General features: G+C 36.8%; 1 protein-coding gene across 8 annotated transcripts in view; it reads left to right on the top strand.

Moving 5' to 3' along the window:
* The window catches only part of TP63 (tumor protein p63), a 219,781-nt gene that overhangs the window by 113,522 nt on the left and 81,653 nt on the right, over positions 1-24,606 (top strand). For 2 of the 8 annotated variants that reach the window (XM_029214933.1, XM_029214936.1), the window contains exon 1: positions 7,395-7,577. The exons of 4 other annotated variants lie outside the window; for them this stretch is intronic. In XM_029214933.1, the coding sequence (XP_029070766.1) occupies positions 7,536-7,577 (42 nt within the window). In that variant the 5' untranslated portion in view covers positions 7,395-7,535. Of the gene's footprint in view, positions 1-7,392; positions 7,578-24,606 lie in introns of those variants that run through there. 2 more of the 8 variants (XM_029214938.1, XM_029214937.1) reach the window with 2 other exon arrangements.

Here is a 24,606-nt window from a genome sequence, read left to right as displayed (position 1 = left end):
CACTTTCCAAAGGTGACCAACTAATGGGGATGGAGATCAGTATGTTCATTTTAATAAATAATGTATAATAGCAGTAGGAGAAAGTTAATTTTGTTTGTTCATTTTTACTCTAAAATATTAAAAATATAGAAAATAATTATAGTTGCTATTGATGTTGTGGCAGGGTGAGCTCTTTTATATTGACGGTTTAAAGAGAAACTGGTATAATATCCGGAAATCAGTTTAATAGTATCTATTGGCCTTTAAAATATTTAAATATCTCATAATCAAATAATGCAGCTTCTAATAATGTATTTTAATTAATAGCGTAGTACAGGTTTTCTTTTGCGGTACGCGGGCCTCTCACTGTTGTGGCCTCTCCCGTTGTGGAGCACAGGCTCCGGACGCGCAGGCTCAGCGGCCATGGCTCACGGGCCCAGCCGCTCCGCGGCATGTGGGATCTTCCCGGACCGGGGCACGAACCCTTGTCGCCTGCATCGGCAGGCAGACTCTCAACCACTGTGCCACCAGGGAAGCCTGCGTAGTACAGTTTTGCTTTAAGATTATAGTGTTAAAGAAAAATGGAAACAAATCGAATGCCCAATGAGTGGGAAATGGCTAAATTAATTCAATAGCCCTATACAGCAATTTAAAAACAGGGTTTAATTAAAATACCTGAGTAATGACCTGAGTATGCAATCATATTAACAGGTTAATTTTTAAAATAACTATATGCATACATTTATACAGACACATATACACACTTTTAACAAAATATATCTTTAATATGTTCTATCATATGTTCAGTTTGTAAAGCACACAGAATTATATGGAATATATATCTTTGGAAGAGAAAATACCAAAATTTTAACAGCGGTTACCTCTAGGTTCTGGGATAAATGGCTAAGAAGTCATTTTTATGTAATAAAGGAATCAGAATTTCTATTTCAATATATATAATACTAAACAACAAAGAAACTTGGAAAATATATGACAACTATGTCAGAGTTAATATCTTTATTACTAAAGAAAACACTACTACTCCAGTGAGGTAGGGATTGGAGGGGAAAGCAAAGGACATTACTAGATCATCTAAAGAAGGAATGCAAAGGGCTAAGAAACATATTGGAATACATTTAACTTTGCTCACAATCAAGGGGATTCATACTAAAATAAGAAAATGTTTGTTTTCATTTGTATAGTTGGAAAAGATCATTCTAATACTGTGGTTCTTAACCTCATACAAATGCAATTTGATTCAGCCCTTTGGAAAATAACTTGATTCTGTACCTATCAAGTCACTTACGTTCATAAACTTTGACCCAGTACTTTTAGATGTAGGAATACTTAACATGGGAAAATGCTCATAATACCATAATAACTAAGAAAAAAAAATGTTGAATATAATCCAATTTTGCTTACAGAATATGTATATAAACATAGAGAAAAGACCAAGGAAACTTTTAGCAATAGTTCTCTATGAGTGTTATGCTTATAGATAGCATCTATTTTTTATTTTTATTTTTCAGTTTTGGGCTGTAAATATCACATTATTTTTATAATCTAAAACTTTTAAGTGCAAATTAAAGACAGTATGAAAGATGATCTTATCTCTTTGCATATGGACACCTATTTACTTGGACTGTTTTGGATCCCTTCAAATCTCGATTTCACCATTTAGTATTTATTTGCATATCAGTATTTTCATTTTCATCTGTAAGACAGGAATAATAACAGCACATATATCACAAATTTTTATGAGAATTAAATGAGTTTGTTATATATAAAGTGCTCTGAAGAGTATCTGATCCACAAAATATACAAAGAGAGAAACTAAACCCTGTCTACTATGTTACCTTCTACTTGAAGGTTTACAGAAAAAACAAAAAACAACCAAACAAACAACAACAAAATATATATAGCTTGAGTACATCTATAAGATTTAGGACAGAACTTAACTCCCCTTCTGTACCTATGAGGCTTACTCATCTTTCAGAGCCTCACTAGGGACCCTAAAATGGATGTGATTTTTTTATCTTGCTTTGGAATTTAGCTTTAGACTTAAGAGAAAATTGATTTGGTGAATTAATTTAGTGGCCTTCAATAGCGTCTACAAATGCGAATTCTTCTTACCTGTCTGGAGCAGGAAAGGAAGGAAATCACTTGAGAAAGATTAGAGCTGTGAAAGTTACTCACTGTGTCTTGCTGGTCACCCTTTGACTTTATGGTGGGTGGTATTAAAATGATCTGATTGATTTTGTTTTGGGGCAGCTTGGAAAGTCCCAACATTTCTTAGCTTTCACACAAGCTCTATAAAACCCCAATATTTTTTGCCTGTTGCTGGTTTATCATGCTGACAATTTTCCTTCTTGACAAATAATTATTGAAGATTTGACGTACTATCCTTGGGGAAAGCATCATTTTTCTCTCTCTTCTATTGTAATTAGGTGCTGTTTATTGATTCCTATAGGAAAGGCATCCATGTCCTAATAAATACTTTGGGTAAAGAATCCATTTTCAACTTTCTGGTTTTTTCTTACAGAGTTAAATTGTTCAACTGGACTTATATTCATCAAGCTTTTAGACATGAAATGTGATATGATGACCAGAAGTGTACTCTGACCTCAAAATTCATAGCCTCATAGGGGAGACAGACAATTATACAGATTTTTTCATTGTAAGGTAGCATTTTATTATTATTTTATACACATTCATATAAAATAAGAGAAGACTGAACTTCAACTAGGGAATTGGAGAACTCAGATTCATTGGAAGAATTTGAAAATGTTTCAATTTATCAGGTAAAGAGAATGAAGGCATTTCAAACTGAGGGATCAGATTGAGCAGAGGGACAGAAATGGTCAGCTGGGGCCAGCATGTAGCAAGCAGAGTGGAAAATAGGGATGATGAGGCTGAGAGGGTAGCTTGGGACCAGCCTGTGAAGAAGGATCTTGAGTGCCTACAAAAATAATTGGTTTTGGGCTTCCCTGGTGGCGCAGTGGTTGAGAGTCCGCCTCCGATGCAGGGGACGCAATTTCGTGCCCCGGTCCGGGAAGATCCCACATGCCGCGGAGCGGCTGGGCCCGTGAGCCATGGCCGCTGAGCCTGCGCGTCCGGAGCCTGTGCTCCGCAACGGGAGAGGCCACAACAGTGAGAGGCCCGCGTCCCAATGGCATGGACTCATCCTGAGGAGTAACATGATCATAGTTGTTCTTTAGGAAAGATAAAGTGATGGTGAGGGGCCTCTAGAGGGAGGGGAGAATGTAGAGATATTGCTAGATATTCATTTTCCTACGTCATTCAGGTAAATTTTTGGTGAAAGCATAGAGGGTTGATAAATTTAGAACCAGGCACATATTCTTTCTTGGAATCTCAACTGCTAATATAAAAACAAGTCACCAGTCTTTGTTTACTTTAATAAATGACTAACTAAGCCTCTTCTAACTTCTCTGTTCTCTCAATTCAATAGAACTAGAGTCTTCATGAGGCGAACCCACTAAAACACTTATCTCCGTTTTTATGGCTTCATGAAACCTAAACATTTCCTTGTTCTCTATACTTACCCCAAGCCACGGGGGGCAGGCATAGATCTGAAAGACAAAATTGCTTCCACTTTTTACTTCCTAGAATTTTATAGGTACCCTGTTTTTCCCTACCCAAGCTTACATAGTGTGGATTAAGAACTTCAGACAAGTATTTCCTGTGTGCTGAAGATTTATATACTTGCTTAACTTTCTTACATAAAGATATAAAATGGAGACATTGATATTTGGTATATTGTAAAGATTGCATGTCAAATTAGAGAGAAAATTATTCAATAAAATGATGAAGATAAGTTATGTATTTTGAGTGGAAGTGTATCTTCATTTATTTCTCATACCAATACAAATTCTAGAGAGTGAAAAGATTTGCATATGAAACAATTCAAAAACCGATAATAATATGAAATGATAATACGGCTTAAGGATTTTATAATGTTGGGCTGGCAAAGACCTTTCAAACTATTTTTGAAAAGTAATAAATTATAAGAGAAAAATGATATGATAAATTCAGTTATGGAAAAAATAAAATTCTTCTACACCAAAAAGCAAACCATAAATCCATATACGAGTTGAAACACCAGAAACACACACACAGGAATACACACAGTGGAAAAATATTTGCAGCACTTATGATAAGGGTTAATATCTTTAATATACAAAGAGCTCTTACATGAGTATCTGTTAAGAAGGATATTCAACAAAATTTTAACAGTATTATTTCAGGAAAACATACATGTTAATCTTACATCTTGAATGACTTCTCCTTCCAATGCACTAGATTTACAGCAGTGGCATTTTCATTCAAGGAATAGTGCTGACTCCTGATTCTGAGGCCATGAAGCTTTGAGGAATTTGAGGGAAATGGCTGAGAATGAAAAACTGTGAGCTGTGAGTAAAGTTAAATAAAGTTGTTCTGACTCCTGAGAACTTGGGAAACCTCCTTACAATCTTTGAGTTTATTTACCTGTAAAATGGGGATAATAATACCTATATCATTAGGTTATTAGGAAAATTAATGCATATTAATAAACCTTTGAGATCCAAGATTAGCATTGTTGCATGGCGAATACAGAGAATGGTTGCTTCTCTGTAACCTTTTGCTTAAGTAAATGCATGATGTTTACATCAGGTATTCACACTAATTCTGAAATCAAACGTTATCTGATGTACTTTGATTCACTCTTTTATGAAAATGTTTGTGCTAAATTCAAATTTAAATGGATTAGTAGCTATTAGTGAATTTAATAGGAGGATATCCTAGAGCAAAAAGCATGGATTTTCCCCCAGTACATTGTACCTTTTTCTTTATGTCATTTAAGCATCTTAGTATCTGTGCAACTCAACTGCTTCATTGTACAGTTCAAAGTTGAGCAAACTGAGGTACAAATATCCCAGCAAAATAAGAGAAATGTAAATAATCCTCTAAATCACTTCCATGAATTCTGGACAGAGACTCTTATCTTTATAATGGTCTTTAGAAATCATTTAGTTCTGCCTCTCATTTCACAAACGAGGAACCTGAATCCAGAGTGGTTAAGTAACCTGCCCCAAGGGCACAGAATTGGTAATAGTTCCTGTACCTCCTAGTTACTCCTGTAACCCCCAGTCCAGTACTCCTTCCCCTCATGTACCCAAAACACACAAGTAGCCTCAGCAGATTTATCATATCTTACATGTAAGATACACGCATTTTAGATTTTGGTAGTTATGTAGATAGAGATCATAGTCTGACTGGCATGTGCTGAAGGCTAAGGTGGTAGGTAGAAGGAATTTGATCTTTTTAATCCATCACATTCTGCTGGGAATCTTTTGACTTTGCGAAAGATGAAATTTGTTTACATTTGATAGAATATCATCAACATCTGAAACTGTGGACCTTAGATTTGGGGTTCAAGTGGTTACACTACTCTATTCATGTAAAAAAGAATTCAATAATGACTTTCTGGGCAGTTGTGCTAATGGCATTTACTCCAGATTGATTTCCAAACCTGACTCATTCAGAACTTCCTACTGGGCTATAGAAAATACAGATGTAGGTGTTGTATCCCTGGAGAGTCTTATTCAGTAGATACGGGGCCAGGTCAAGAAATCTGTTTTTAAAAAGCACCTTGGATGATTCTCAGGGTCATCCAAGTTTTTGAACCACTTAACTAAGCACAGCTTTAAGGAAACAGCTAACTGCTTTCTACTATTGACCCAGAAGCTGGCAGTGGGTGTATAATTTAAATTCATGGTACAAATAATGAAATTGCATTTTTCAAGTCATTTCTTTTTTACTTTCTTTCCCTCTCTCTTCTTTTTTTTTTTTTTTGCCTTGTAGCTACAGCTTATTTGGTTAATTACAGGTAGTAAGAGATCATCTTTCCAATATTTCAGTGAAGAAATGAACATTTTGTCTGATATAAATTTGTAGCATTAGTGTTGTCATATTCTTGGACACTTGAGATCAAATGATATTACTGAAAAATTTTTGCAGAAAAAGAAACATTCTTACCAGTAACTTAGGGGCTAAAAAGTAAATATCACCCCATGATCGTATTATCCCTTATGTGCATGCATTTTATGGATGCAAAAAGTGAAGTAAAGAGGAGGCAAATCCAAGGTCATGAATGCATTTGCACACTTTATTTTTAAAGTTTATATACTAACCTATTCTGGCTTCTAATTTTCGTCTAAATTTTAGAATAAATCTAAATATTAACTTACTGTACAGATATCTTGTCCAGTTATAACTTTCACGCAGGACAGGGAATTTGGCTTCCCAAGTGTGGGGAGAGGAGTGAAGTTTAGATATAAATCTAACTGAATTATGTAGAATACTCGACAGCAATGAGCATATTTTAGTGGATCGCACAATAACCATCAGTGTGCATTTCATCTTCACTAAATCATGGTAAGCAAGGCCAGATTCTACATGAATGTTGTCATGTATTTATGTAAATATATTTTTAAGGCAAAAGCTAATTGGTCTTTCAGACTTTAAGATTTATTCTTTTTATTAGTAATTACCTGTTTATAAAAATATTATCTTTGAGCATTAATAAAAACTAGATACGGTAGAGAAAATAAATATTCAAATAGATTAGCTATTGTATTGATTCCATGTTTCAAGAAATATGATAGAAAGAAACAGGTGCTTTTTTTTAAAGGGCTTTAAAAAAATGGGCACTTTCCCCAGGATTTCTATTTCCTGTACATAATGTGGATGTTTGTTTGTTTTCACAAGTTAACGGGACCAATGGTTTAAATTGTTATTGAAACATGCTCTGGATGATCAAGTGGCTTATGTTAGCATAGCTTTGCATGAAACCACTGGCGTTTCTCTTGGGAGAAGAAGTTGAAAAGCCTTCGCCTATCAGGCAGTGGATTTTAATTTTTATATTAAGGACATATAAGCATGGTTTCCCCAAATTTCCAACTGTGTAATCATTCTTGAAACTCCACATCTAGGTTTAAAAAGCGAAAACAACGAAACAAAACTTTCAAAAGCTTTCCCTGAAGTTTTACTTTTCAGATGCAGAGTGTAAAACAACTTTCTGAAGTGCCTTCTGTAAGTCCTGGTGGTGGTACGGTTTGTGGTTTGTTTGGGGAGATTTTGTTTTCAGGAAAGAGTGTACTTTCTTATGAAAGAGACAAGGGAAAGTTTTACCTGTCTCTCTCCTGTTTTTTTTTTTTTTTTCTCCCCTCTCTTTCTTTTTCTTTTAAAGATTGGTGATAAGGAATTCTAACTACTTAATGAGATGGGAGAGGCCTCACTCCATTGGAGTGGAGGAGTCCAGGTGGAAGTTGATGGATTGGACAGGTAAAGAGAAGAGTCCCGCCCCCTCATGCCTATAGTTGGGTATATATTAGGGAACCTAGAATTATGTACAGAGAGAGAAAGACAGAGAGGGACTTGAGGTCTGTTATCTTCTTAGTAGATTCCTACTGTAAGGGTCTCAGAGGGGGTGGGGGGTTGGCAAAATCCTGGAGCCAGAAGAGAGGACAGCGGCATTGATCAATCTTACAGCTAACATGTTGTACCTGGAAAACAATGCCCAGGCTCAATTTAGTGAGGTAAGGCTTTTAGATTTTAGCACTCCATTTAGAGATGCTATTTCATTTCTATTTTTTAAATAAGAGCTTACATATTGGTGGTTCTTGGTCACCCAATGTAATGTTTTTGCAAACTGTGTATAGGAATCTCTTTTCTTGGTTAATATTTTCTGTGGAGACTGTAAGATTCTTCTTTAAGTAAAAATGAAACAGTAGGAGAAAAGGGAAAAGAAAAATTTCTGGGTGATGTTATGCATTTGAGGAAGCCCAATATTCAGGAGTTTATAAAATCACTTTGTATAAGAACAGACTGAGAGAGCAGATCACATTCTGCCAGATACACTGAACTGACTCCTCTGTTGGGTATTCATGTATCACTAAGACAGATTAGTTGATTGTGTCTCAACTCAGTTAAGTTCTCAGTTCTATCTTCAAACTTCATCCTTTAAAAGCAAATGATGCTTTTTTTTTTTTTAAGTAATCAGGTGAGATGTTTTTAAGCCATCTTCATTTCGAATTCTGTCAATCCAGAGACCCACTTAAATCCTGAGGGGACTTCACTCAAGTCCCTATTGTCTGGTGATTGACTTCGACTTTCACTGTAAGATGACAAAGTTATTTTGGAGCAATGCATTATTAAATATTTATACATGCATACATGTAAATGTATGTTATAGCATATAGGATTTTATTTATGGAATTGATGTTTGCCTCCCTGATCTCTCCTCAACACGTTTGTCACAGGGATTTAAATCTCTGAAGGGATAAGAAAAAAATCCTAACGAGACTGTAAGGCTTTGAGGAAGTTTCCTAGGGTTGAGGGAGGTCTAACAACAATATTAGTTTACATTCCTCAGAATAGGGCAGCTGTGTTGACACTAATCAGATGAGGGGGAGAATGCAGTGTGGAGAGAGCTAGTTCAGTGTGTCAGATGAAAATGTTTGCAGGTGAATGCTTGGAAAAGTAGACTGTAATACTCAAATAGAGCTCCTTAAAAATCAAAACAAAGTGTATAGTACTCGGACAGACAGCACAAGGAAGCGTCCCCAACAGACAACAAAGCAAGGCCAGCGCTATCACATATTGACCACACTATTGTCTAGACACCTGAACTATGTAAATATAGCAGGGGAAATATCGAGTTATCTAAAGAAGGAAAAGGAAGTGCCTGTTTTCCTTTAAAACATGCAAGTAGGCTTGCTTGTCCTCAGTGGAGAAACTTGAGTTTCTTGTTTTTCCTTTAATATTGAAAGTTAGCTTAAAATGTTACTAAGCAATATTTTTTTTAAAAAAACGGAGGCAACTTGTATGATGATCTTGTTTCTATTTGATCCAATGCTGTCCAGTTTTGATCATTAAAAAAAAGATCTGTCGGTCATATCATATCTGACTTTGTGTTCATGAGATTTTTCACGTGCAGTCATTTATAAACAGGCTGGGATCTCTGTGTGTGTAAGTAAAAAAAGGTAGAAGCAAAAGTTGATTTAGAAGTAACTGTAAGAAAAGTATGAAGTTGATGTAAAGTGGAAAGAAATGATTATTTCTCATAAAAGGAAAAAAATTGCATGAATACTGTAATGAGAAGGCATTTGTAGTAATGACTGCCTTTTATGGAGGTAAAAGTGTCATGCTGTATGTGAGAGTACGGCATACTCACAGTGAAAGAAAATACCTTTACATGAGTCTGCGTTTTTCAAAACTTTAAGGGATATGTGATCAAGAGGCAGCAGCTGTCTGTTTTCTCTTGAAATGCTGCTAATGTACATAGAGCCTACCGATGAAGAAACATGGCGGCATTTCTCTACCCTCCTGTGTCATTTCGTGTATTTCTATCATGATTTTTGTATCTGTCTGCTAGTGTGTGTAATATGCGCTATCTTCATGGCTTCATTTCCATTCTATTGCTTAGACCGGTTTTCTTTTCTGCATAGGGTTATCTTTTAATAACTAGCCCTTTGTAGAAATGCAGTTCTACATGCAGGTATATAAAATGCCTGGGACCACAGGGCCCTGAGAATCCAGAAATTTCATACACAAGTTATAATGCTTTAGCATTCACCTTCTGGTAACATTTATTAATAACTGTCAATATGGAATCAGCCATTTATGATTATCACATAAGAATTGTTAAAAAATGGTCAGATTAAGAATAAAAAGGCATGTCACTCCCCGTAAGAGTGAAAGTTACTTGAAAACCATAACCTGTTCTCTGACTTCAAATAATTTTTGAATTTAATTTGCTAGCAAATTCTTTGGATTGGTAACTCAAAAACGATATAAGAACACTGTTCCTCCCCTTTCCCCTTTTCCACAATTTTCCAGTTCTTCCCCCCCAAGCAGAGCTGGATTTGGGAAAGCTGTTACTGAACAGGAAAGGGTCTGGAAGGGAGGGGAAAGTGAGCAGGATATAACAGGCAGGGCTTAAGTTTCCACCCTTGGGTTGCAATGAGGAGGCCTCAAGCAAGCACCTTTCCAATGCGCCAGGGTGGAATGATACAGCCTCTGGGATTGGTCTCATACTTGGAGAGCGAGGCACTAAAGAAAGGAAATTGTTCGTAGATTAAATTTTAGTTCCATTTTCTTGCCAGAAAACCTGGGCTCTGTGTGTGTGTGTGTGTGTGTGTGTGTGTATGTATATGTATGTGTGTGTGTGTGTGTGTGTGTGTGTGTGACAGACAGACAGACAAAGAGACAGAGAGAGAGAGAGAGAGAGAGGGAGAGAGTGTTTGAGAGCCCTCAAACTCCTCCTTAGAAGAATGACATTTTATTAAAAATCCCCATCTGGGCTTCTGTATGAAGATGGAAAGGTACTTTGGTGAACGGGTTACAACATTCAGGACTTCAACTCATATAATGAATCACCTCATTTTACAAATCAAGGTTAATGATTTCTCTTTTTGTAGTTGAGAGAGCTATAGATATAAAAATGAGTCCCTGTTTACTTAACTTTTTCTCTTTAGAGAGAAATACACTCTAAAAAGGGCCACTGTGATTCATGGTAAGTGCTCCAAAAAGAAGTTTCCGTAAAGAGCTGGTATGCAAATCTAGTTGAGAGTGAGAAGAAAAGTGCTGAGGCAGCAGTATAAACTCTGAGTGTTCAGGTCATTGCCAATTAATTGACCTCTGGGCCTGCATTGGCAAGGGAAATAGTCTTTCATGTTCCAATACTGTTTCCAAAGGCTGACTCACATTTTTTCCCAGGGGAGTGGTTTTTCTCTTTATAGTTAATAAATGTATTCTTTTTAGCTTTCCCAAGTTGCACCTCTGAGATATTTAGCACCATAGGTAAAATCACAGTAGGTAAGAAGCAGAAGCAGCAGACTTGATTCGGGTGTCAGCCAGGCTACGTTCCTCACTCCATGCTGTGGTCTTAGATTGCACTACTTGTTTTACAATTGGTTGCCCTCAAGCCCAGAGGGGACTGGGAGAAAGAGATCTTAGATCACAGATCATAGATCATACTTTCCTTCACTGCTATTGGAAAAATGAGTGGTGATAATAAATCACTTATCCTTTACCTAGATAAGGAAAAAGCATGTTTGGTTTGTTTTGTTTTCTAGAAGAGCAGTGATCCTCAACAGGGGTGTGGAGTGTACAGTAGGAAGTATGAATGAATGGCTGGTTAACTATAGCAATCAAAAAAATATTGGTTGTTCTTTCATCACACCACATATATTTTCTGAATACAAAGTTTGTTAAAATTTTCTTAGACAATGAGCATATACAGAATTTGGTTTCTTTTTATATTATCAATTGTTTCATGTATTTTTTTTCCACTTTGAAAATTTTTTTTTGAATTTTATTGTATTTTTTTATACAGCAGGTTCTTATTAGTTATCTATTTTATACATATTCGTGTATATATGTCAATCCCAGTCTCCCAGTTCATCCCACCACCACCACCACCACTACCACTCCAATTACAGAATTTAGATTCTATATTCTTCCTATTAAGGGAGGGAGTATATATTTGAGGTCATGAGATTTTATGTTTATCAAGGAAAGAGATGGGTCAAACAGTTGAGAACTATGTTACCACAGTGTACCCAAGCTTTCTTTGAGGTGCATGTAATTGCATTGGGAGGGACTTGTGCTTGTGAGATAGAGAGGAATGGGTAAAAATCCTCCCTTCACAGTAACAGTGTGAAATTAAACTTTTCCTCTGTTGAATACATTTTAAACTTCTAATTGTTTTATGTCAGTAAATAAGGAAGAGCGAACACAGATACCCAAAAGACACCTCAGTGAAAAATGACTTGGTTATTTCCATAAATGTCTTACTGTCTTGAAAATGAAAGGTTTTCCAAGTCCAACGGACTCAGAATTTTCTTTTAAATATATGATAAGCAAAAAGTCAGACGACTGATACAGCGTTATTGTTCAGTGTCAGTTTAGGGAATGAGTTGCCTGTGAAGGATATCCAGTAGGGTAGTGGATTTTGGTTCTGGAAGAGAATGGATTGAAATGTCAAGGTAAAACAGTCGATACAAGAGTTAAGCTTAAATCTTATTCCAGGTCTTCTCTTAAGAACACAATTTGGAGGCACAAGAAAATAGGGACCTGTGGCTTATTAATGTGTTATCTCTATAAACATTTTATAATTTTCACTTATACCTTTTAATTAAGTTGAAATTTGTTAATATTCATGAGGAGTAGTATTGAGGAGGAGAAACGTAGGTTAGAAAAAGAACTATAGACTTACTCTTTGTAAAGAAATGTTTACTGAACATCAGTTACATATAAGATGGTACATAGGATACAAAAATGAGTAAGAAACAGTTCCTACACTGATAAGTTACAGTTCATGGGGGAATGAATACATACAGTTATAATTAATACAGGAGAGATCTTAAGTGTCATATGAGACATGTGAGCAAGAGAATATAAAGGATCAAAGAGAAAGAGAGTATCTCAAAGCAGGAGGATCACAAAAGTCTACATGTATATGTGTGATGCAGATGCACTTGGAAGGACAAGTAGAACTTTCTAAAGTTTTAGAAATAAAAGAGGGAAGGGGGATTTCAGGCGAAGAAACAGGCATCAGCAGAGGCACAGAAGTAGGGTGAATACTGGGGTACTCAGAAATGTCAGATAGTTCTGATGGAACTGAAAGGATGAAAGAATTAGAAAGTAAAGGGAGAATTGCAAGGTAGAGTGGCTCACGGAGCACCATAACACATTTAATATAGTGGCAATGATAAACCATGGAAAGGTTTTAAACAGAGGAATGGTGTAATTGGGGCTGCACTAAGGTGCACTTGCGGAGGATAAATGGCTTTGTTCAAGGCTGCCTAGAAGTATAAAAATGCATTTCTCTGAATTGCACATTGGGTGCTCATTTTGTAAGAATATTCATCACTTCTCTGGAACCTTTTGAAAGGGTAGAAATGGATTGTTTCTAAAGTCTCATGAAACTTGTGTTTTCCCTGCCATAGCTCTCTTTAATAGCTATGGTTCCTGCCATAGAGAAGTTGGGAACTGTTGGTCTTGGTTTGTCCCTATTTACTCTTGCTATTTAAGTGTAATTATTAATAGCACCCCTTTTATTTTCCAAAAGTGTTCCACTTAGAAGATAAAATGTATGGTCCTCCTGTAAGTAAAGATCCACTATTTATTTTATTATTTCTCCCCACTCCCCACCCCAAAATAAAAAAAGTAGTATATATTTGGTTATAAACTAGATACAGTGTCTTTGATATCCCAGCCACAAATCATTTCGATTATTTCCCTTACGAAAAGGAGCATTTCCTTACAACTCAACACTTACTGAGAGCTAGTTAAGTGCAGTCATGGTGCTTGTGCCAGACACTGGAAGGAAAGCAGAAATAAGTAAGTTGCAAGCCACTGGCCTCTGAAAATTCACAATTCTAGTGTGTACGTAAGGTATTCATAAGTGACTCCAGTTTAAGACAGAATGTGGTAAGAGACACCAAAGGCTCTCAAAGACAGCGAAATGGGTCAAACCTGCTCATGACGAAGGTAATATTTCACATAGTTTGAGAACTAGAATTTAGCCACAGGGAGAGGAAGGAAGGTCATCCTGGGTAGAAGGTAGAAAATTAATAAAAATACAAAGAATAACTGCACAGGACCAAATGAAAGAGCATGCTATATTGACTTGAAAAGAGAATGTTGATTTAAACACTGATCTATATTTAATATGTATGTCAAAATGGAAAGCTTTTATAAGAAACAGCAAGAAAACATGGCAAGGGCTTCTATCTCACTAAGAGCTAGAACCCATGAATATTCTGAAAGCGTGGGCAGTGTTCGGAATTCGAGATTCAAAACTTTTTCTACACGCTCTAGGAGTGACAAGTGTCATCCTGCAAGGAGGGAGAAAAATTAGTCCAAATGATTGCTTGGTCTGGGCAAAGTTAATTGTTTCCTGTTCCCATTCCTTAGACCTCTATAGAGATAGATAAGGCGTCTCACTCTTACGGGGACTTGGTAATTACATACTTAAAGTAATCAAAGCTAGGAACAAACTCTAGACTGATTTTCTATGTTAATTAGGATTAACTTTACTTATTAAATAGTCATCTTAGCATCAGGATGAGAAAAATCTCTTCCCTGATCACTGCTCTAAAAGCAGACAGTGATCCTGGAGCTAAATGTGGCACAATATGCCAAGTACGACTTTTGTTCAAGATGAGAATCCCAATTGGGAAATAATAGAGCAGACCTAAATATGAATGTATCATTTAAGAAACAACCCCCCAATTTACCCCAAAACAATAACAATACAAAATCAAGATCCTGGTATCACAAATTTAAAAATCTTTGCCATAAATTTGTCAAATTTCACTTTGGACAAGGATATACATTTTCATTTAAGATTTGAACAGAAAATATCGGGGGAAGGCATGTCTTTCCTTCTCTTCATATCATCGCCTCCCACAATCTCCTTCATCGCTTCCATTTCACCCAGGAAGAAAATGTAGGCAATTTAAAAGATAATGGTGGGGTAGGCAAGGGTAGGTTCTTGGGGAAGGTAACTCAGTCACTTGATTTAAAGGCAGAGGGAATGGGTAGGAGGGAGAACGATGCTCTATGGTATATGGGGGGATGTCCGAGATTGTATCTCATTCCTTTCTCGTCCTTACCAAGCTTAATCCTCTTCTAACGCAAAGTGAATTTTGTTGAAATGTGTTTTGTTCTGCCTTTAACTCTGCAAATATTAGGGGAAGCAGTGAAGTTCCACCGATGACCCTGTTGCTATTCAACCTCCTTTGCAGAAAAAATTAGTTACCTAAAATGTCTGTAAAGTCTTTTCAGAAACAGTACCTTATGCTTCCCCACATTTGACTTTTTTATTTGGTCTGACATTGTAGCACCCCTATCCTATCCCCAAAGCATTCCTGTCCATTTTCTGTGGAAAAAAAGGCTTAGAAAGTTCTTCTTTCTAAATTTATTTCATGTTTGAAATAATGACTAACTTTATTCTGTTTCAGTCTCTTTTCCAAAGACATAGTAAAATTGAACCGTCCTGTAAATTCTGAGATAGCTTCCCCAGATAGTACTTACCTGTCAATGTAAAATTCAGTAACTAGTGTTAAGATAAAGCACATGTTGATTCTAGCTAAGGGAATAACTGGCAACAATAAAACATTTTTGGAATGTCAGTGGATGTGTGTAGAGTGTAAACTGATATCTTATGCAAAACTTGTGATCTGAATTGCATCTTGTCTGTGTTTCTTAAATGGGACAAAAAAAAAAAAAAAAAAGATTTCCTTATAAAAGCTGAAAGAGGGAATTTTGAGTCAAGCTGTGGTGTGTTGCCAGGGGCGGAAATTTATGAAACACTCTCGTCAGCTCTTCTGGAAACACTACAAAAGAAATAGTTCGACTTTCTTATTGCTGCTAAAGCCACTAATAGGTGCAGTTTAGTATAATACCCCTATGAGCATTACCACCCCCAAAGTGAGCTTGCCTTGGAAAGAACTCTGTACAGGCATTTTCTTTTTCCTTTTAAGCTTGCGCAAAACACCCAAAGGGGCCATTTCCAATCCAGGCAGCGATCTTTCTCAAGTTCATTCTTTCTCAGATCACAGAGACAATGGGGAATATGCCCTGTTTACTCAAATCAGTCTGGATTAGTGTCACTCTATTGATGGAATCAGAATTAAAAGGAAAACCATTACTCTCTCAAAGGGCAACATCAGATGTTTTGGGAATGGCTTGATTACTTTTAAATAGACCATTTGAGACTCTGTCACCAGACTAAAGTTGAGGACTCCACAAGATCTACACAGAGAGAAACGGTAACACTGGATAAAGTAGAAAGCCCATAATAAGCCTTAGGCCTGGGAAATTATTTCAGTAGATAATCCCAAAGTGCTTGAAAGCCTGAAAATCAGAATAGTGAGAATTCAGAGAAGTTACTTTTCCTGCCTTCTTTCTATACGCCAACTCTACCCCTCAAATATTTACCTTCAGGTCAGATCCTTTCCAGTTTTTAAAGCCTTGCTAGGGGCCTGCTTCACTCTTAAAAATGTCTCAGATTCCACCGCGCCCCCCCCCCCCCCATTCAGAATCACCCGACTTCCTCTGAACTCTTTGTACTTCTCTGTTCCTCCCTCATTGGTCTCCCGGTCTCTGGACTGGAAACTGTTGGAGGGTAGAGGATATGTGGTATTTATCTCTGTATCCTCCCCGGGGTCAGCAAATAATGTTCCTGAATGTGACGGAAGGATGCGTCTGTTGCTGCTGCTCGGAGGACTATCTTCAGATAAAAATGTGGCATAAATACCTACAGAAATGGCTGTTTGTAACTGATCTGTACAGAAAGCAAAGCAATTGCACACACTGTACGAGCCTCGTCTCCGCCTGGATGTTCTGAATCATATGGTTTTCTCTGACATCTTGTAAGACTTTTTTTTTTTTTTAATGAGTCCAGATATTTATTTCCATTCTATTTCAAGTGGCAAGAAAGGTTTTGAAACACAGGGCAGTTTCCTGAGTAAGGAATGACTTGTTCTCTAACAGAGGTAAACAGTGTAAAGTGTACTGCTTTCACTTAATTGATTACTCGGGAGGACAGGGAATGTGTTTGATTTTTCTACAAAACGGAACCAATTAGATTTTTATCTCGCTTTGCACTCACTTTTTAAATGTGTTTACTTGCTTCCACACCATTCCCTTCATTCATTTTGTCTCCTGATGTCTCTCAATCATCACCAGGGATGTGGGTGGTTTGCTCTGGGTGAATAAGCTTGATGATTTGCAAACACTTTCACATTTTATTTTCTATGGTGTTATTACTAAAGGATGCCTGAGAAAACTTTAAGTCATTTTGTTCTTAAACGTGGTGCCCCAGGTTTTTTTTTTTTTTCTGTCCAAATAAGACACTAATGAGCTGTTGTAATTATTAAACTGATTGATGGATTGTTACTTTCATAATGGGGTAAATAGAATGAAATGAATAGATGAGTGTCTTTTCAAAGTAAGGCATGTCTTTGGCATAGCTGGAAACTTTGGTTTTATTTTGCAGTTAAAAGTGAATCTTAAAGGAACACTTCAATGTTACATAAGTCACCATGTCTAATTACAAAGCACAGTAAGTCACTGAAAACTTTATCTCAAATAAAATGAAAAGTGTAGCCATCAGCAAAGAACTTGACAAGCAAAAGCAAATTAGAACTTTAAAAACAGTGTTCCTCATTTGAATATGTACAGATTGAGTAGTATAGTCCTTATTTCATGTTTTAGTTTTCCATTTGCAAATAAAGGCTAGTGTTTCAACCTGTGTGTGTGTGTGTGTGTGTGTGTGTGTGTTATAAAGTCTGGGAAATGGAGTCATGAATTTAGACCATTTACAAGAAATGCTTTGTAAGTCTGATAAACTACAATCTCAGTTCCTCAAAACATACTTTTGTAAGCCCTTAATTATGGCATTCTTCTAAACTGAATTCTAGCTAACTGGGCAGAAAATCATGGAAATTAGAGAGGGAGGGACCAATTTTGTGGCCTCTCTATCAGAAACTAACATCTTACTCGAGGCTTGTGTCTGGGTGGTTTCTCTATCTGCAGGAAGTAAATCATTATATGACCACAAAGATTTTTATTCTTATTGCTGACCTAGATGCATGAGAAACAAAATCTAGACCATCAGGTAAGAAACACTGCCTTGGCACAAAAATGTGTATGTGTTTATTTCAAGGAAGTAGAAGCTCATTAATAAACTTCCCAGCTAGGTGTGAACTACCAAGTATTACTCAAGGCCTTGTGAGTGACAGGACTGGCTATTCTGCTACTAGTTCCCATAACAGCTGAAGCTAAAAGCACAATTCCCACCTACCAGAACAAATTAAAACACAAAGTAAAGGTCACTGAGATTATTTGGAGATGCACTGTGACATTCAAGGGCAGTAGTATGTAAAGAGGTGACTCTGATTTGGAGACAGACTTACTTCAGAGTAAAAAAGCAATACTTGTTTGGGTCATAGTTGAGTTAGAATAAAATATACTTTCCGAAGGTGATTTTTATTTTGAAATGTTTTGCATTTATTCTTTAATATTTGCTGAACACCTACTATGTCCCAGGCATGGTTCCAGATATTATACTCAGCACTAAACAGGTATCATCTCTCATAATTTTTTAGCAGAGAAGAGCAACATTAAAAAGTACTTATACAGGGGCTTCCCTGGTGGCGCAGTGGTTGAGAGTCTGCCTGCCGATGCAGGGGACGCGGGTTCGTGCCCCGGTCCGGGAAGATCCCACATGCCGTGGAGCAGCTGGGCCCGTGAGCCATGGCTGCTGAGCCTGCGCGTCCGGAGCCTGTGCTCCACAACGGCAGAGGCCACAACATTGAGAGACCCGCGTACCAAAAAAAAAAAAAAAAGTACTTATACAGATAATTAATTTTCAATTATAATTATGTGATACAAAGGGGAAAGTTACTGTGCCCTGACCATGTGAAACCAAGAATACCTATCTGGGCCCTCCAGGAAGGCTTTGACTTGGAAATGACATTGAAGCTAAAACTGAAAGATGAGTTGGGAAACAGCCTGCAGGTGCAAAAGGCTTGAGGACTGAAGACGTTTGCCTTTGAAAAACTGAAGGAATGCCATTCTTTAGTGAGCAAAGAGGACGGTTTCAAATAGTATGGTGTAGGGCAGTTTAGAGATTTGAGGCTTGTGTTCTAAGAGATTAGAAACCTGCTCAATGTGTTCAAGCATGAGGGTGGCATGATCAGATCTTCAGGGAGTTTCTGGTGCTAGCTCCAAGGAGCTGGGTCTCCAAAAGAATGGCTGAAGTTGTATATACTGTCTTTAACGAGTGGAAAATATTTTCTTTACGTATAAAATAAGTATGCTTTCATTGAGTGTAACTCTTATTTATCTTTTTCTTTTGAATTTTATTTTATTTTTTTAATACAGCAGGTTCTTATTAGTTATCCATTTTATACACATTAGTGTATATATGTCAATCCCACACTCCCAATTCATCACACCACCACCACCACACACCACTGCCCCCGCCCGCTCTCTCCCCTTGGTGTCCATACATTTGTTCTCTACATCTATGTCTCTATTTCTACCTTGCACACCGGTTCATCTGTACCATTTTTCTAGATTCCACATATATGCGTTAATATACGATATTTGTTTTTCTCTTTCTGAATTACTTCACTCTGTATGACAGTCTCTAGGTCCATCCATGTCTCTACAAATGACCCAATTTCATGCCTTTTTATGGCTGAGTAATATTCCATTGTATATATGTACCACATTTTCTTTATCCATTCATCTGTCAGTGGACACTTAAGTTGCTCACATGTCCTGGCTATTGTGAATAGTGCCACAATGAACATTGGGCTGCATGTGTCTTCTTGAGTTGTGGTTTTCTCTGGGTATATGCCCAGTAGTGGGATTGCTGGGTCATATGGTAATTCTAGTTTTAGTCTTTTAAGGAACCTCCATACTGTTCTCCATAGTGGCTGTATCAATTGACATTCCCACCAACAGTGCAAGAGGGTTCCCTTTTCTCCACACTCTCTCCAGCATTTACTGTTTGTAGACTTTTTGATGATGGCCATTCTGACAGGTGTGAGGTGATACCTCATTGTAGTTTCGATTTGCATTTCTTTAATAATTAGTGATGTTGAGCAGCTTTTCATGTGCCTCTTGGCCACCTGTATGTCTTCTTTGGAGAAATGTCTGTTGAGGTCTTCTGCCCATTTTTTGATTTGGTTGTTTGTTTCTTTGTTGTTGAGCTGCATGAGCTGTTTATATATTTTGGAGATTAATCCTTTGTCTGTTGATTCGTTTGCAAATGTTTTCTCCCATTCTGAGGGTTGTCTTTTCGTCTTGTTTATAGTTTCCTTTGCTGTGCAAAAGCTTTTAAGTTTCATTAGGTCCCATTTGTTTGTTTTTATTTTCATTTCCATTACTCTAGGAGGTGGGTCAAAAAAGATCTTGCCATGATTTATGTCATAGAGTGTTCTGCCTATGTTTTCCTCTAAGAGTTTTATAGCATCCCGTCTTACATTTAGGTCTTTAATCTATTTTGAGTTTATTTTTGTGTATGGTGTTTGGGAGTGTTGTAATTTCATTCTTTTACATGTAGCTGTCCAGTTTTCCCAGCACCACTTATTGAAGAGACTTTTCTCCATTGTATATCCTTGCCTCCTTTGTCATAGATTAGTTGACCATACGTGCGTGGGTTTATCTCTGGGACTGTAACTCTTACATAAATATTCCAAGCAGAAATCTGAGTGACTCCGAGTGAAGGATACTTAAGAAAGTGGGTAAATCTCAAGACAGATTGACTGGTTTCACATCTGGGAGCTCTGTCACTTACTACCCTGAGCACTTCATCTTGTGGAGCTTCAGTTTCCTCATCTGTAAAATATGTGTAAAACGTGGGATAATAATTCCACTTAACTCATTAGAATTAAATGAGTAAATATGTGCAAAGCACTTAAACACTGTGAGGAACATAGTAAGACTCAGAGAGAACTTAGTGGTAGTAGTAGAGGAGGAGGAGTGATAGTAGTAGTAGTAACAGCTAAGATTCTTCTCCCAGAGGATTAAAATATGGATGCTAAATAGGGTTCAGACTTTTTTAATCTTGATGGTCACCATTATTTTATTGAAATTGATATGTCTTCAGTTTCATATCACGGTGAGCAAAACTACCTCCTGTGATAAAACATTAATCACATTTAATCACCCCAGTGTTTTAAGTCATAATTTCTTATGTGGTTTAGACAGATACATTATCAAAGTTATTTTTATATATTTTAAACTCACTTTAAAAACCAGCAAAGCATTATTGATGAATCTTCTAAAGTTACCATGGTATGCTTTCCATATAGATGGTAAAACCCATCACTAAAGATCTCCATTACTGTGTACTTTCTTCTCTTAGCATTACCATGTCTGCTTAAAAAACTATTAAGACAGGGATTGTTATAGATTGAAACTTTCCTCAAACACATTTTTGACCCAACTTTAATAAATAACTCCTGGTTCACTTTAAAGAAACTGAAACTCTGTATACTTTTCCCTATTATTTTGATCAAGAATTACTGAATATTAAAATTATACCTTTCTGCTAAGCCCAATGCTTCCTTGGTATGTAATGGTGAGGTCAGGTTTTCTTAGAATTGAGATGCTCTTGATTATAATTTTATTTATTTGTCATTATTACTAAAAGGGAGTACTTAATGAAATCATAGAATTTAAAGTTTATTTTTCCTTAATTGAGCTCTACACAGTGTAATTTAGCTAAATTTGGATTGAGTTCTAGCTTCTCTACGTTTCACACTTCCTAGCTTTTCAAGTACTATGGCTAATATTTGTTGACACTGTTGTCTACCTGATTAGCCAACTTTGTATTTATTTGTCTCACCTGCCCTTGTCAGCCTTGGCTGGAGCTTTTAGGGAGCTCTCTCCTAAGTTATGGAATCTTGGACCTCAGAGGAATCTTGACACTTTGTGTCAGAGCATAACACATTCTAGTAAACTCTTTGCAGGCTGTCTTTCTAGGTTGTGGGGTTTAATGCTTTATTTTTACATTTTGTTCGTTATAAGGTATGAGTATATTTTACCTCCACTCACTTTCTAGGATCACTTGGAAGACAAAAGAAGTGAAATATTTTATATCTAACAAAACCTGGTTTTGAGAAAAACGTGATGCTGAATACATTCTTAAGGTGAAAAGATGGTGCTTTAATTTAACATTAGAATCCAAATATCTTCTTGACCTCAAATGAAGCACATTCAATCAATTGTGTTTAATTCTAGCATAAAACAAACCATCATTCTTTGAGGTGAGGCAGGTGGTAGAAGGCTAAAAAATGACAAGCATTTCTCCCTCAGGCAGTGCTTGTTTAAAAGTCACTATTCTGCCAATATTTGGGGATAAAAATGTAGTACTGTCTGCTAGAGCATAATCCAATGGATGCTTTGCAAAGCCAGGGTCATGAAGAAAGCTGTTTTCTTTTCCCAGGAGGGGCTTTAGAGTGTTCAGAAAGCTCTTCCATGAAGCCTGAGGTGAAAGGTTATATTAGCTGAGGAAACTATATATGCTGCCTGAAATAATTTGGATTTGTAGGTTTGGTCTGGCAAATCTGTATGAAGAAAAAAAAACAGTTATCTCATTTTTTTGAAAGCAACCTCATGGCATTATCTTTACATAGTATTGTAGATGAGAATGGTCATCCCTAGAAAAATGTTAGGACTGGTGCACCATTTATGTTTGATCATCAGATTCAATCTCCTCAATTTTATACAGCTTTTACTTTAGAGCAAACTAAGGTCCAGGTTGTTTAAGTACGTTGCCCAGGGGTAGATGGCAAATTAGTGGCAGTGTTGGGCCTTAAACCCCACCTTACCCAAGTCTAAGTTCAGAGTTCTTCTGCATTACTAGAATCCATTCACGAATCGAAGGAGCACTGAAGAATGTTTAATTCCCTAGCCTCCTCTAACAGTCAGTCAAGGATTATAAATATAATTCTTTTCACATGAAATTTGGGCAAGTTATTATTTCCTGTGACAAGGATCCATTTGAATTGAGGTAAATAAATTGATTATATGTTTCCAAAGTAACCTCTCCTATGCCTGATGTGGTCTGCATTCCCATTTTTTATTAATCTCTTGCCATATATTATTGACTATCGTTGCCATAAATTAGCTATTACAGATAGTAATAGCTAAAAAAGGCGAGAAAAAGAACTTATAAAATTTCTCTTACACAGATACATTGGAGGAGAGAGATTTTCAGAAATGCAAATTATATCTATGTTCCTGTTTCATTGCACTGGTCATATGACTTGATTGGAATTCTTTTTTGATGTTAAATTATTTTACAGGAAAGTAATTACAGAGTCAACTTTAAGTAGGTATAAACCCAGGTTTATATTCAATATTAATTCAATATTAAGTTTTGTTTACAGTGATATATACTGATATACGTTATTGCTGAGCTGATGAGAAGAAAATTCAGGCCCACAGTATATTCAGAATTTAAGATCATTTAACAATGTAACCCAGGAAGGAAAACTAAAATGAAACTAAAGGAACTGTATTTATATAGTACGCTTTTAAAACAACGACCAGTCAGGAGAAATCCCTATTCTTTATTGCCATTTTAATACTAATCATCAAAACTGAAGAAATAAATCAGTCTGTAGATGACTATGGGTATGCGAAAGAACTTACGGGAGGAGGAAAACAGACAACAAGGAAACCCTCTTTCTATATTTGGGAATGGTAGTTATACTTGCTGTTTCCTAACGGTGAAAGCAGGCAGTTTGAGATTCAGCCCCTGGTATCCCTACACTTACCATACCAGCTCCATGTTTTAGAACACCCCCCAGAGTGTTCTGTGGTTACCCGGAGTATATGAAGTTTCTGTGACCAAGGCGTGTTTTATCCTTTCTGTGGGCAGATCAGCTAGTTTGTGATGAAGTTGAGTACATTTCAGCTACAGATGTTGGTAATTTTCTAGGGTCCAGGCAGTGTCTTCTATTTCAAAGTTATTTTATAGGAACTGAAGCATCTGTTCGAATTCAAAGGAAATCCACTGTTTTACTTTATCAGGCTTATAACAGATATCAGGCAAATCGTGTTCATTTTCACCTTTTATATGTTGTGGAGAAAAGACGGTCTCCTCTTTCAGACATGATGGGGCAGATATACAACACTGTTCATTCATTCACTGAGTCCCTATAGAGTATGTTAAGGTTATTCGAACATCAAGGTACCTTATTGCTGGAAAGGGACAATCTACTTCCTATTACATTTCAAATGTTCTAATAGCTTTTGTTGCATAAGAAACACATGGGACACAGAGGACCCCACAGAGTTCTTCTCAGGGCACTTTTTGGTACTCACACGAGTGTCGTGTTTTAACTTTGGAGACTATTTTACTTGTCGTCATAAATAGGCATCTCATTAGCATCCCAGCAAAACACAAATTTCTCCCTTCTGTGTTTCTGGAACTACTGAAGTAAACAAAGGGTACAGGTACTGCTTCCTTCATCCCGCCAGCTTCACTTTGGTGGAAAAGAAGAAATAAATATTATTCACATTAACCTGGCACAGAGCTAGCTTCATAGGCTGCAAAGTTCGCAGTCATGAAAGGGCCCTGTGCTTTGTTTAATGTTCTGCTCCCCCCCTTATGAAACTCTTAATAATTTATGAACAGGAGGCCCTGTGTTTTCATTTTGCGATGGGCGCTATGAATTATTTTGCTGGTCCTACCTACCTAACACTTGTTCTTCTTGGCTGTGCTGGTCTGCCCTCTGCCTCTAATTGTACTTTGTCAACACGTCCACTGTCTTCAAATCAAAGAAGTAAGCAAATAAGAAACTTTTTTGGTCGTTGTCAACTAAATGCTTTTAAAATTAACTTCAAATGTACGAATTCCTATGGCAGGTTTATGATATAAATTTTTAATAAGGCCATGGAAAGTCTGCAAGAAGATTTCTAATCATACAATTCTTACTTTGGTGGGTTTGTTGCTGTGTGTTTCAGGCTAGTTAATTCAAAGTTAGTGTTGTTTTTATGCTTTTTTTTTTTTTAAAGACAATTGAGTAT

Source organism: Monodon monoceros, unplaced genomic scaffold (assembly GCF_005190385.1).
Source record: "Monodon monoceros isolate NGI ecotype Baffin Bay Population unplaced genomic scaffold, NGI_Narwhal_1 Super_Scaffold_11, whole genome shotgun sequence".
Taxonomy (NCBI): domain Eukaryota; kingdom Metazoa; phylum Chordata; class Mammalia; order Artiodactyla; family Monodontidae; genus Monodon; species Monodon monoceros.
This window is presented reverse-complemented; position numbering and strand designations above follow the sequence as displayed.